The sequence below is a fragment of the Ovis aries genome, chromosome 4 (assembly GCF_016772045.2).
Source record: "Ovis aries strain OAR_USU_Benz2616 breed Rambouillet chromosome 4, ARS-UI_Ramb_v3.0, whole genome shotgun sequence".
In the NCBI taxonomy this organism is placed as follows: Eukaryota; Metazoa; Chordata; class Mammalia; order Artiodactyla; family Bovidae; genus Ovis; species Ovis aries.
In genome coordinates this window covers 69,868,223-69,883,141 of record NC_056057.1, presented here as the reverse complement: position 1 = coordinate 69,883,141, position 14,919 = coordinate 69,868,223, and the positions used below count along the sequence as shown (strand labels likewise).

General features: G+C 46.9%; 1 protein-coding gene across 1 annotated transcript in view; it reads right to left on the bottom strand.

Moving 5' to 3' along the window:
* The window catches only part of JAZF1 (JAZF zinc finger 1), a 331,860-nt gene that overhangs the window by 3,758 nt on the left and 313,183 nt on the right, over positions 1-14,919 (bottom strand). Inside the window, exon 4 of the mRNA XM_015095333.3 lies at positions 5,346-5,515. Coding sequence (XP_014950819.2) covers positions 5,346-5,515 — 170 coding nt within the window. The remainder of the gene's footprint in view (positions 1-5,345; positions 5,516-14,919) is intronic.

Sequence of the window (14,919 nt, the reverse complement as noted above, 5' to 3'; positions counted from 1 at the left end):
TTAAAAGAATCTTGTAGTCTGTCTGGTGAGTTGAAGCTCAAGGACAGATAAAACTTCTTCCCTAAAGGCCCAGCTGTCAGCGTTCTGCCTCTTCAGCTCTTGTGGGTCTTGCATTAATCCCTGCATGCAGGGTGAGGAAGCCCTTCACTGGTCTTCTAGAGGCATGCTAGCAACTAGGAGACTGCCGTGGTAGGGTGTGGAGAGAGCAGTGACCGTGCAGAATCCGACCCATTAAGGGCGACCAACCCCTTGCCGCTCCAGCTATCCTACCAGGAACCCAGGCACATGGGTAAAGAAGCCGACCTGTGTATCTAGCCCCCAGCTAGTACCCCACTGCAGTGGCATGAGAGACCCAGGTGAGAGACACCTAGCTAGGGCCAATATACAAAGATAAGCATTGTCTATCAGCCCAATAGTTAATGGGGTACCTCGGGGTTGTTGCTTTCTGTGGATGAGGAGTTACTAAAACATTTCATAGTGAACTTGTAAGAAGGATCATTATAGATCCAGGTACCCCTGTGTGTTAAGCAACTCCAACAGGACCAGAACTTAAGATACTCCATCCAGGCTGAGGTTTTTTTTCTTTTTTTAAATAAGTGAGGCAAGGTGTGAAACTAGAAATTGCTAAAGCCATGGGAAACCTGTCCAGTGTGAATCCAGATCTGGAGTTAAGCAGGGGAAGGTCATGTACAGGGTTGAGGTGATTCCAATAGGATCTGTGGTCTGTACCCAGTTTGAAAGTAAATGCTGTGTTGTGTGTGGCTGTGGGACTGATAGATACGTCAGCTTTGCTACTCTGGAAAAATCAGGAAGCCAGCTACACGTATGGAAACATGGCAGCTCTGGGTTGACCCCAAAGAGCCTAAAATAAACTACCTTACCAGCTATCTCTCTTTGTTGCTGTGACTTAAAATGTTCACAAGGGTCATGGGACAACCTTCTCACAGATGTTAGTTATATCTCTAATCAGATGTAACATTTCCCTATCTGTTCATTCACAGATAACTATGGGAACTTCACTTTCCAAGACTCAAAAGCTTTGCTGAAGCTCCTAACTGCAGAGATCCTGAAATGAGTTTGGTCTTTCAAAAATACTCACAATGACAAAAATAAATGTCAGGCAACCTGAAATGCTTATTAAATCCTCTGATCTCTGAAAAGGAGAAAGAGGATTAAGCTCTGACAGGGCAAGGAATGTCACTAACAGAACTTTTCCTCATGCCAAGCACTTGGTATCTACTGTCTTATTCAGCACTCGGGTTTTAACTAAAAACTGACACTCATAGAAGTTGACTAGGTCACGAAGCTGGTAAGAGACAGAACCGAAATGGGAACCCAGGGATGCTTGGCTCCAGAGCCCCTTTCTCCCCCAGAGTCCACGCACCTAATGTGCTGTTAATTAGGGCCAGCTGCTAGTCCCTAAAAAATTCTTAAAAGTTGGGAAGGACTAGGACACTCAGTCTGGAGAAAACTGTCTATGACTTACAGTGATCTGACCCAGGAAGGGGCACAGCATTAGGTACAGAGGAGGACCTGAGGTGGCACTGGTTCTTTTCCATGCCTGCTGAGGGAACTGATCCAATCGAACAACAAAATTCTACTCCAAATCAAATCATGAGAGCTAAAGTTAGGACACCACACACTGGGCCACCATGCCTTAACTATTTGATCTCTGTCAGTATTCAGGCTTGTGTAAGTACAATATGTAATGTGTACCATATAAAATCCTAACTTTCAGTTTCCTGTGAACCTTGATGATCTGATGTGGAAGAAAAATGAAGAACCCAAAGCTGGGCTTGGAGATGGTGAAAGTGTTAGTTGCTCTGTCGTGTGCGACTCTTGGCGACCCCATGGCCTGTAGCCCGCCAGACTCCTCTGTCTGTTGGATTTTCCAGGCAAGAACACTGGAGTGGGTTGCCATTTAAGCTAAACAGTGAAGGCATGTGGAGCAGCATGGTGACACCCCACCTGCCCCAGAGACGGCACTGCAAGTCTTCCTCTGTCATACTTGACATAGCAGCACATGGGATGTCCAGAGCAAGTCAGGTGGGAACCAGGTCTTTTTCTCCCATGGTTATGACCGTAATCTGTGTTCAGTGTAGGTAATTGTAGACATGGAGAAAGTAGAGAGAAGCCTAAGAATGTATAACAGAGTCACAGTTTAACATCTGAGGTGTTTCAGTATTTTTTGCTTTGTATGTATGTGTGTGTGTGTGTGTGTGTATATATATACACACACACAAGATTGGATTCCCTCATCAATATTTTTTGAAAATAGCATAAATTTCTAGGAAAATCATGGAACTGAAGAATATGAACATTTTTAAAAGCTCTATTTTCTGCCAAGTTTTATCCAGAAAGGTCAGTTATGCTCCCACCAGGGCTTCTAGGGAGACCCTCAGGAGAGGCAAGGAGATTAAGATCCACTGAAGGGGAGAAAGGCTGAAGTGTCCTTCTTGGGAAAATCTGGAGCTACATGTGTGCTTGACTGTAATCTACACAGATGCCAGAGACCAAGCTTGCTTTATGCTGCTGAAATGCTGTGTTCTCTGTGTAGCCAAGGACTCTTTCAGAGAAACTTTGTGCAGAACCAAGGTGGATGGAATCAATTGTGCTCCCGGCCTGGAATGTCTGCGAGGAGCGCAGAAGAATGAATCGTGTTGCAGCTCTGGGGTTCCGTTAGTCAGTGGGGAGCCCACATTGCCCCCTCTTCCTCATGCATTTTGTCTTTATCCCTTTCTCCTTAGGGTATTTACTTAATGTTCTGGATGTGAGCTGCATGCAGAAGGGTCTTTGAGCTGTAAGCACTTGGGCTAATAAGATCATAAGTGCTCTGCCAGTTGTGTGAACAGATGAGATAGAAAGGTCAGATGATAGAACTTTAGGATGAGGGGGAACTTCAGTCTGGGAAGCTGGTAAGGGCTCCCACAAACATTTGAGCTGTCCTTTGAGAAACGGGAATGAAGACAACGAGAGGAGGGAAAGGGGGGCATTTAGAGGCAAAAGAATTAACATGGGAAACCACTGTACTGCTGGCTCCTGTGCCCTACTCTATATGAAGTCTGGGCAGTTAGATACTCATCTTCTCTCAGTTCTGCAAATGCCACTGAAATGGTGAGAAGAGCTGATCCTGAGTCAGTGCCCAAGAGCCTCGTGGATGAGAAACCCCCTGCCAATAGGCAGGGCAAGGATTGAGACATGTCTGAAGCTGGCCGTGGGGATGAACAAGATGGCAGCCCTTGTGGATTCTGCCTGACACCACAGTGCGCTAGCTCATAATGCCCTCCTCTCACCAAAATCCAATCCAACAACCATGCAGTAAAGAAGGTGAAACAATTACACTAGAGAACACCACTGCCCTGCAGCCGGTGACTTCCCAGGAGAGAGTGAGACTAAAGAGTTAGGTAACATGACTAGCTTTACCTCAAGCAGCTGGTTAGGAGAAGCAGTTTTGCATTTGTTGGTGTCCCTTGCACCATTACCTGGTATTCTGTCCCAGGAAAGGAAACTCACACTTCCCTCATGGAAATCACGACCACTAATTGCCACCCTTGTCATTTGCCAGTCTGTGGTATTGAAACAGGCAGCCTCCACAGCCCAAGCTTCATGCAATTTTCTTTGGGCCTTAGATGGAGAAAGGACACTCCCCCAAAAGCCCTCATCGACCTAGATGTAAACAAACTGCAGGAAGGCAGAAACTACTGGAAATTCAAGAAAAAATAGAAGCAAAAGAGTAATGACAAGAAAGTAGAAGTGACCAGGCAAAAGGGATGTAAAAACAGAATGAAGCCAGAGGTGGAAAGAGAGAAGGCTTCACCCTCTTTGGCCAAAATAAAGAGTGTAGCTTACATTCCCTTTATTTAAATAAAGGGTGTAGCTTACATTCCCCTACCTTATTTTTTGTTTATCAGTCAGTTGCGGTCTGGGTTATTACTTTGCTCCCTCTTTTAACTTAGCTGATGTGTAAGACACCCCTAAAACAGTGTTTGGACCCTTGGGAGAAGACAGCAAGACAGCGAAGCACGGTGTACCAGCTCCCGAGAAGCATGGAGGGCAGGCGTATCCAAGGGCAGGCGGGACACAAGAGCAGTGTCCTTGTCCAGCTTTCTCCATTTTCACATAGAGAAAAGAAAATCCTTTCTGCAAGCAGAGCTGTCCTCTGGACAAACTAGTTTCTGAACAATCCCTTGGGCTCCTGGCTTCCTGAGGTAACCATTTCATTCTTTTCCTACCCCCACCCCACTACCACGATGCCTTCTGACCCACAAGAATGTACGTGTGCACTGGGGACATGGCACTGCATCAGGGCACACTCATGGGACCTCACATCTCCATCCTGGGGTTTCATCTGGACTTTCCATGATAAACATTTAACCGTGTGCAGAGTTGGTGAAACCCTGAGCCACTTACCTATGATACATTTGTGCTTTATGCTTTAATATCAGGAGCAGGAACTAAATACTAAAATAATTGTGTGTGTGTGTTCAGAGACATATTGAGGGAATAACACAGGAAGTGCTTATGCTGTCATATTTTTCAAGCCTTTCTTTAGAAACAGTCAATCTGCTGAGCTTTGGGGAAATTAGCATCACAGGCACTGAATCTGTTTTTGATTTTTATTTTTTTCACAGTTGGATTTAAAAGAGCTGCTAATGCTTCATGGGAAAGTCTGCAGATTTGCTTTCTTGAAATGTCCTCTGGACCCACACTTGCATGTATGGGTGTTTCTCAGTGTTTTGTCCCTTGGAGTTTTTCTCAATAGAGAATTTAGTGCCCCTGGCTCCCCTGACAGCCAGAGTCAGGCCTGCAGAGACACAGGTTTTGTGCCGTCTACAGAGACTTTGCTGAAGCTAGAGCTGATGGTTAGGTGTGAAAAATACCAAAAGCCCCCTTTTTCCTCATCTCTTTTCATGCCATTGGGGGGAAGTGGGCAAGGGCTTCCTTAGCTGGAAGAAAATACCCTACAATGTTTTCCAAAAGAGCTCTGTGAACCGTCTATAGGCTTTAAGACTTCAAAGTGGTCTGTGAACCACCTGCAGATCCAGCCAAGGGGAAAGGTGTTTGGCAGACAAACAGGTGACACATTTGATATTCTGCCTGATTTGACATGAATTTGAAGAATATCAAAGACATGATCCTCCCACAGCTACAAAAAAAATCTGACCTATAGTTCCCACACAGATCAGCAAAGGGGAAAACCCACCCAGAGACCAGAGCTAGCCCTGACCTGAGGGCGGCCATACACCCAATCGGCTCCGCAGAGGGAAGCACCTCTCCCCAGACTCAACTGACACGGCTTGCCATTTTCCATCTGGTTATGCCAAGCGAGAGGGTATTTCTTTTACCTTGTATCTCTTTTTACATCCAGGAACCGGGCAGGCAAAAGGCTTCTCCTCCCCTCCGTTCATGCACATGGAGCTGAGGATGGCTTCAGAGCTGATGGCACTCTCTGTGGTCCAGGACTCGTCACTATCTGACTCCTCATAATCCACCTCCTCCTCGTCGTACTCGCTGCCTGCGGGGCCAGAGCAGAAATGCAAGGAGCGTCAGGAGTGTCCCTGCAGGACAGGAGGCATGGCAGTGAAGGGACAGGCAGCTCCAACTGCCCTGGAAGAGGACATCTAGGGCACCCAGGGACTGCAAGGGCATCTAGTCCCGAGGACAGCCCTGAGGGGGAGGGTATCTGTTTTCCCATCAGAGAGACCAGGGTTCATGGTAAGGAGTTAGCTGTGCAAAAACTTGAATGCAATTCTTCAGCAAAGGTGACTGCTATAACCGAGCACGACAGATAGACCCCTGTCCCAACACACACATGCACACACACACACACACACAGGAGGCACATGACACTTCAATGAGTAGAATTCTGTCCCCTTTGTTTTCATGCTTTATCACCATAGTAAATACAAAAATCTGTGGGAGGGGTTACCTTTTACACTTACTAGGTATTTACACTTCAGTGGGAATTCATTTCAGATCTTTTTCTTTACAAGCTGAGCTGGGAAGACCACGAAGAAATGTGGCACCAAAGGGAGATAGGGAGCAGGCAGCTGAAACACCCAGAGCTCTGGGGGCACGATGTTGTCATCAGCATGCAGGTCCAGCTAGAGGAAGATCCAACAATTCCCTACCACACCTGTCCCCAGCGAATAGCACCTGCCTTTCAGTAGACACCACCTTTCCTGGGAGGGAGGGCCGGCTGAACCCCCACAGCAGAGAGCTCAGACACATGCCGGGATCCCCTTGTACCCCGAGGTTAAGAGCTCTGCTCAGAACGGAACTAAAAATCTGCCTCACCAACTTCTGCTCAGCATGGAGGGGATGGAGAACCACTTCAACAAGCACCCCCCCCCTTTTTTTTTTAACGAGGTCTACAGCCATTTATGTGGAGTTTTTGCACAATACAACCCTGAAGGACATAATTCTACAGATCATAAACAGTGTAAAATAATATGTTGACAAGTTCTAATGCATTTACAAGCCTCATGGAATAAATAGGAATTATAGCACAACATTAATAAGAATTATATGGTAGCAATTACAGTTGTGAAATTCATCCCCAGGTGTGAAGCTAAATTGCAGCAGGGGCCTGCCTGGGTGCTCACTGTGGGCTCCCTCTGCTACATCAATTATTTCAACACCAAATATTGGCACTTTTATTGGGTTTCATTTTAATAGGCATTAATAAGATTGTTTGAAGAGCCAGGCAAGCCAGGAACGATGCCAGCATGAGGTGAACACTTAAAAGGATCCAGGAAGGGAGGAAGGGACCTCAAGGTGAACGAGGGCCTCGTATGTTTCAGGCATGTTAGATGCATCATCTCATTTAACCCTCTGGTGGACCCTGTGAGGTGAGGAAGACTGTCACTCTCATACACACAAAGAAACTGAGCACCGTGTGGTTCAAGAGCTTACACATTCTCAATTAGCGATTAAAGCAGTCAGTTTTCCCCAGGTGACGTTTTCCTGGCCTCCAATGCCAGCAGCTCTCTGGGGGCTGGGGTGGGGGGAGGAGGGTATTTCTCAACCTCCATGCTTCTGGTCCTCCACTATCTACCACTCAGAATTCAAAGCAGCCTGTTTAGAAACTTGGGCAGTGCAAAAAACAACCAGGCAAAAATGAGGCGTTGGCATTCAACATGGGTTTCAGCAAGCCCCGCTGTGTTTGGCTGGAGACCCCAGGGATCAAGACAGCACACGGGTGCCACTCTGCCGAGGCCCTGAGTCGGTCTGTGAGCAAATTTCAAAATCTGTTTTTCAATAGGACACTGTTTAGGACATTTTACTCTTAAACAAATGCCACATGCCGGTGTCCTTTAAATTGCTTGTTAGAAAACTATAAATGCTGTTTCGCAAAGCTCTTCCAGTAGGACTTAAGAAAGTGAGAATGACTAATTTACCCATCTAATTGGGCTAATTTGTTAACCTGAATACTGAAAATTGCACAACATTTACAACTGGGGTACAGGGGGTGGGGAAGAAAGCCTCAGACCAACCGAGGGCTTAATGAAACCCAGCAGAAGATAAAACTTCAAAACTCCTCGGGATCAAAAGGGGCCAGGACCAAGGGATTGATCCTGTGGACACAGCTGCTTGGAAACTACGCGGCATCCAGTCCCAAGTGTTGCAGGAAGGGGGACCACAAGTCACCATCCACATCAGGATGCCTTTGCGAGTATAGGCGTGCTCACACACCACAGGGTCCTCTGGGTGCTTTGTGAAACTGCCTGCCTGGGATGGGGATCGAGAAGGATCTGATTCTACTGAGTTCTGTCCTGTAACAGAAGCTGAGCAGTGCACGGCCCTGGGTTCATGCCTTGGCTGGACAGTCAGCTGAGTGACTACCTGGCCTCTTCTTTCTCTTCTGTGAAATGGGGCAAAGACTCTTCCCTTCAGTTTAATTCAAGGGTTAATTAATGTTGATAAAGCACCTGGCACAGGAAGCCAAAGTGAGGCTATGGGCCTCCCTGGTGGTGCAATGGATGGGAGTCTGCCTGCCAGCGCAGGGGACACGGGCTCCATCCCTGGTCCAGGAGGATCCACGTGCCGCAGGGCAACCGAGCTGGTGTGCCACAACTGCTGAGCCGGCGAGCCTGGAGCCTGTGCCCTGCAGTGAGAGAAGCCACTGCAGTGAGAAGCTCGTGCACCGCAACAAAGAGAAGCCCCTCCTGTCACTGGAGAACGCTCTTGTGCAGCAGCGAAAATCCAGTGCAGCCAAAAGAAATAAAAACGAAGACAGTATAATATCACTTTTGTAATAATATGACCCTATAATATTACATGTAAAATGCTACTATCTTTTAGAAACGACTGTTGTGAAACCTAACAAAAATAAGAAAATTTGGAGGTTTGGGGATCTCCAGTAGAAAAACTACAAGAAGGATTCCATGTCACAAGAGAGGCATGGTGCTCACTGAGGACTGTTCACGCAGACACACCTACAGGGGCCAGGCTGGGAGCCCGTGTGATCCGTGGTGCTGCCGCAGATAAGCTGTGCCACCCCAGGCAAGTGATGTAACCTCTCTGAGCTTTAGATTCCGCATCTGTAAAATGGACTGATAATACTACTACCTCTTAAGGTTGTTGTGAGGGCCAATTGAGTTCCTGCTTTTAAAAGGATTTAGAACAGTGGCATATCATAAGCATTAAAAAAGTATTTGGTAAATAAATAGGCAAAAGTTCACATGAAAAATTTCATCCGCTGTTCCCTCATGCTTTCTTGAGGGTACTCGCTTTAAAAAAAAAAAAAGAGGAGGTAGGGGGTTGACTCATTGGAAAAGACTCTCTCTGATGCTAGGAGGGATTGGGGGCAGGAGGAGAAGGGGACGACAGAGGATGAGATGGCTGGATGGCATCACCGTCTCAATGGACATGAGTCTGAGTGAACTCCGGGAGCTGGTGATGGACAGGGAGGCCTGGCGTGCTGCGACTCGTGGGGTCGCAGAGTCGGACACGCCTGAGCGACTGAACTGAGCTGAGCTGGTGGGGGTGGGGAATCTGCTGTTCCTTGTATTCCTGTTTTCCAGGTGCTGCTGTTGTTGTTTAAGTCGCTCAGTCGTGTCCGACTCTGCAGCCCCATGGACTGTAGCCCGCCAGGCCCCTCTGTCCATGGGATGTTCCAGGAAAGAATACTGGAATGGGTTGCCGTTTCCTCTTCCAAGCAATCTTCCCAACTGAGGGATCGAACCCAAGCCTCCTGTGTTTCCTGCATTGGCAGGCAGGCTCTTTGCCACTGAGCCACCAGGGAGTAAGCCCACTCCAAGTGCCACCCTGTCATCAAATAAGAGGAATGTCCCCAGCCATGAGACGCGTCCTGCAATGAGAGGGCCTCCTGCAAGTCGAGGGGCTGCTGTTCCAAAAAGCGGCACATACTCAGATGCTGGCATCCGCTTGGTGATCACAGCCAGAAAACTTGTCAGCAGGGCCCACAGTGTCTTCAGAAAACATCTGAGGGCCCCAAACCTACTGCTCTTAAGCTCTTTTCACACATATTTGAATCCTAGGAAACACTAACCTAAATGAAAGTTACAGCTTTAGCTGAGAAGTATCTGGGCCCACCCGCTCTGCTTTACTTTACTCACATGCTCATGGTTTTCCAAGGAGAAAAGTCCACTCCAGCCTGGCTCGGTTTCAATCTTGGCTTTATCTGCCATCTCAAACATCTGAATGAAGGGATTCCCAGCACTTATCACCCTTTGCTAAATAATCCTGCCACTCCCCACACCATCCCTCATTTCAGGAAAGCAGGATGGAGCAAGGCTGGCTCTCCTAGCAGCGGGCGAACAGCTCTTGGATCCTATATCCCAGCCAATAAAAAACTGGTCACTGCCTCCTGAAGGGGGAGTGTGAGTGAATATACTGAATATAAATGACATACAGACCCTGATGCTGGAAAGATTGAAGGCAAGAGGAGAAGGGGGCCGAGAGAGGATGAGATGGTTGGATGGCATCACTGACTTGCTGGATGTGAGTTTGAGCAAACTCCGGGAGGTGGTGATTGACAGGGAAGCCTGGCGTGCTGCAGCCCATGGGGTCGCAAAGAGTCGGACATGACTGAATGACTGAACAACAACATTTACTGATATATTACTGTGTAAAACAGATAAGCAAATAAAAGGATGAGGATAAAATAGTTTAGTCAGTTCAGCTGCTCAGTCATGTCCGACTCTTTGCAACCCCATGGACTGCAGCATGCCAGGCTTCCCTGTCCATCACCAACACCCGGAGCTCGCTCAGACTCACGTCCATCCAGTCAGTGATGCCATCCAACCATCTCATCCTCTCTGGGCCCCCTTCTCCTCCTGCCTTCAATCTTTTCCAGCATCAGGGTCTTTTCCAGTGAGTCAGTTCTTTGCATCAGGTAGCCAAAGTATTGGAGTTTCAGTTTCAGCATTAGTCCTTCCAATGAATATTCAGGACTGATTTCCTTTAGGATTGACTGGTTGGATCTCCTTGCAGTCCAAGGGACTCTCAAGAGTCTTCTCCAACACCACAGTTCAAAAGCATCAATTCTTCGGCGCTCAGCTTTCTTTACAGTCCTATTCTCACATCCATACATGACCACTAGAAAAACCATAGATTTGACTAGATGGACCTTTGCTGGCAAAGTAATGTCACTGCTTTTTAATATGCTGTCTAGGCTGGTCATAACTTTCCTTCCAAGGAGCAAGTGTCCTTTAATTTCATGGCTGCAGTCACCATCTGCAGTGATTTTGGAGCCCAAGAAAATAAAATCTGTCACTGTTTCCATTGTTTCCCCATCTATTTGCCATGGGGCCGGATGCCATGATCTTAGTTTTTTTAATGTTGCGTTTTAAGCCAGCTTTTTCACTCTCTTTCACTCCCATCAAGAGGCTCTTTAGTTCTTCTTCGCTTTCTGCCACGAGGGTGGTGCCATCTGCTTATCTGAGGTTATTGATGTTTCTCCTGGCAATCTTGATAGTTTAATAAATATACATAACAACATGAGAAATATTTTACTTAGCAAGTGTAAAGATTCCGTATCTCCTTCCTCCGCCTTATGGACTGTCTTGTGTACCTACTCTGGAGCCCACTGCCCTTCAGGCCAGCTGGAGGGGTCAAACAGGCCCATCACTGCCACCTTTGAGGCCATCACATTGAGGTGAGCTTTTGGATTGTTCCAGGGAAGCAGGATGGGGTGTTAAGGAATGCATATGCTCATTCATTAACCCTGATCTTGACTGAGCAGGTGATCCTGGAGGCGCATGTGATCTCTGCCCTGTCAGTCTAGTACAGGGGTTGCTGGGCTCCAGCCAGCAGAGGGAGGACCCAGAATCAAGTCAGGCTCCTGGTTCTGAGCCCTCATCACCCAGAATCCATAAAATGTTCATTTCTGCAGCATGTTCTAAAGAAAAAAATTATAAAGCATTTCCTCTGTGTAAGAGAAGAAAAAGACCCCCAACACCCATTCTTGTAGCTGGGAGCGATTGGGGCAGGTAGGTGTGAGGACAGCATGCGAGTCACAAGAATTCACCCCATGGGCCCAGAGCAGGTGTCGGGGGACGGGCTGGCATGTGTCCTCCCAGAAGCAGGCTTGGGGAACAGTGAGTTGGTGAGTCGGAATTTTGCAACGAGAAGGAACTTGACAAGCCCTTGACTCCATCCTCCTCAAGTTAACATCGCAGACGTGAGAGGTGTTCAGTGGTTTATCTCACAGGTCTCTTTCTCCAGGGCTGCTGGCCGGGGACTCCAGCAGGGTAAGTCTATGCTGTGGCGTAAGCACTGGTTCATCTTCATCTCTCCACCCCTGCCCTTGCCTTTCCACAAGTCAGCTCTAAGCCTTGGCAATGCCAACTGAAAAAGACAAGTGCTTAGGCACAAAACAGAAAACCTGCCACAGGCCAGCAGCTCTCCCCACGCTGACTCTCTTGAAGGGTCGAGAATACGGCATTCTCATGACTAAAGGGAAAGCCTGAAGGCCTTCAGTTAGAAAAGCAGAGGAAAACCCCACAGCCGTGGCTTCTTAAGAGCAGTGGTGGCTGTCCTTCCGGAAGTGCCAACCTTTCCTTTGGGCTGTTGCTCCTGAGAAGGCTGACAGCACAGGGACCAGAACTGCAAAAACATCGACCTTGTATTTTAAAACAAAAATCGACTGGGTGAGATTTCTGATTTGGATGAACTTGGTCTCTTAGAAGAGAGAACACCTGCAAAGATCTGCATCCCAAGGACAAAGGTCAGAGGACTTGGGAGGCTGGGGGAACGTGCCAGGGGGGATTTATAGTGGGGATTCAGCCAAGCAATTATTCTGTTAGGATGATTACTGTTTTCACTGATGCTCTGGTTACAAAGTCCCACGGCTTTGAGGCTCTGCCCAACCCTAGTTCTCACTTAAGCACTTTCATTTTCACTGCACTAATGGGCACAATATGAAGCTTTGAGGGATGCACAAAGGCACGATAGCCAAAATGCCTGTGCTTTTTTTTTTTTTAAATTTGGCCTACTTTTGCTTTAAATCATGTTCCTTAACTTCTAGCATACACTTCCATACCTAAACTTACCTGTGCCTACTGGATTTCTTTTAATAAAAATTGTAGCTACCTAAGAATGAGCAAATTTTGCTTGACACTTGCATTCTGGAACTGGAAGGAGTTAGGAGATGCCTTTGCCATTTAGGTGGTGGTGGTGGGGTGGCTCCTGTAAGCCTGGAATGTGGAGATGTATTTTTCATGGAACCAACCTCTGTTTCCCCAGTTTTGCAAAGGGAAGAGTTGGGGTTCAGGAGGTGAAGGACCTGTCTAAGGTCACCCAGTTAGAAACAGGCAGGCTGGACTGGTACCTGAATCTTTGGTTTCAAAGTTCGTGCTTTTTGATTCAATTTTGAATGGAATGTCCCTGACTGACAGAAAGGTGTGACACACAGAGCAAAGCCTGGAGGTGCTGGTGAGGAGGGGAGGGGAGGGAGCCCAGCATGGGGTGTGGGGAGCACAGGGCTAGTCTCCTATACCCGAAGGTGAGGCCTGCCCTCCTGGGTTTCATTCAGTGTTTCAAAGAAAAGCCCCAAGAGTTGATTTTTTCAGGCTTTTCTTATTCTTAGGCATCATTAAACAATTTACAAATGACTTTCACCAACGTGAGAATTTCTACGAGAAAATTAATTTCACCTTGCTCAGTCACAGGTGGGAGTTGGCAGCCACTAATCTTTCTCACGTCCAAGGAGCAGTGGCTGCACGGGCGCAGGAGGGCCTAGAGGAGCTACTCCACATTCAAGGTCAGGAGGGGCGGCAGTGAGGAGATACCCCCTCGTTCAAGGTAAGGAGCAGCGGCTGCACTTTGCTGGAGCAGCCGTGAAGAGATACCCCACGTCCAAGGTAAGAGAAACCCAAGTAAGACAGTAGGTGTTGCAAGAGGGCATCAGAGGGCAGACACACTGAAACCATACTCACAGAAAACTAGTCAATCTAATCATACTAGGACCACAGCCTTGTCTAACTCAATGAAACTAAGCCATGCCTGTGAGGCCACCCAAGATGGGTGGGTCATGCTGGAGAGGTCTGACAAAATGTGGTCCACTAGAGAAGGGAATGGCAAGCCACTTCAGTATTCTTGCCTTCAGAACCCCATGAACAGTATGAAAAGGGAAAATGATAGGATACTGAATGAGTAACTCCCTAGGTCAGTACGTGCCCAATATGCTACTGGAGATCAGTGGAGAAATAACTCCAGAAAGAAGGAAGGGATGGAGCCAAAGCAAAAACAATACCCAGTTGTGGATGTGACTGGTGATAGAAGCAAGTCTGATGCTGTAAAGAGCAATATTGCATAGGAACCTGGAATGTCAGGTCCATGAATCAAGGCAAATGGGAAGTGGGTAAACAAGAGATGGCAAGAGTGAACACTGACATTCTAGGAATGAGCAAACTAAAATGGACTGGAATGGATGAATTTAACTCAGATGACCACTATATCTACTACTGAGGGCAGGAATCTCTTAGAAGAAATGGAGTAGCCATCATGGTCAACAAAAGAGTCCGAAACGCAGTACTTGGATGCAATCTCAAAAACGACAGAATGACTTCTCTTCATTTCCAAGGCAAACCATTCAGTATCACAGTAATCCAAGTCTATGTCCCAACCAGTAACACTGAAGAAGCTGAAGTTGAACGGTTCTATGAAGACCTACAAGACCTTTTAGAACTAACACGCAAAAAAGATGTCCTTTTCATTATAGGGGACTGGAATGCAAAAGTAGGAAGTCAAGAAACACCTGGAGTAACAGGCAAATTTGGCCTTGGAATGCGGAATGAAGCAGGGCTAAGACTTAATAGAGCTTTGCCAAGAAAATGCACTGGTCATAGCAAACACCCTCTTCCAACAACACAAGAGAAGACTCTACACATGGACATCACCAGATGGTCAACACTGAAATCAGATTGATTATATTCTTTGCAGCCAAAGATGGAGAAGCTCTATACAGTCAACAAAAACAAGACCAGGAGCTGACTGTGGCTCAGATCATGAACTCCTTATTGCCAAATTCAGACTCAAATTGAAGAAAGTAGGGAAAACTGCTAGACCATTCAGGTACGACCTAAATCAAATCCCTTATGATTATACAGTGGAAGTGAGAAATAGATTTAAGGGACTAGATCTGACAGATAGAGTGCCTGATGAATTATGGACTGAGGTTCGTGACACTGTACAGGAGACAGGGATCAAGAACATCCCCATGGAAAAGAAATACCAAAAAGCAAAATGGCTGTCTGGGGAGGCCTTACAAATAGCTGTGAAAAGAAGAGACGCAGAAAGCAAAGGAGAAAAGGAAAGATATAAGCATCTGAATGCAGAGTTCCAAAGAATAGCAAGAAGAGCCTTCCTCAGTGATCAATGCAAAGAAATAGAGGAAAAGAACAGAATGGGAAAGACTAGAGATCTCTTCAAGAAAATCAGAGATACCAAGGG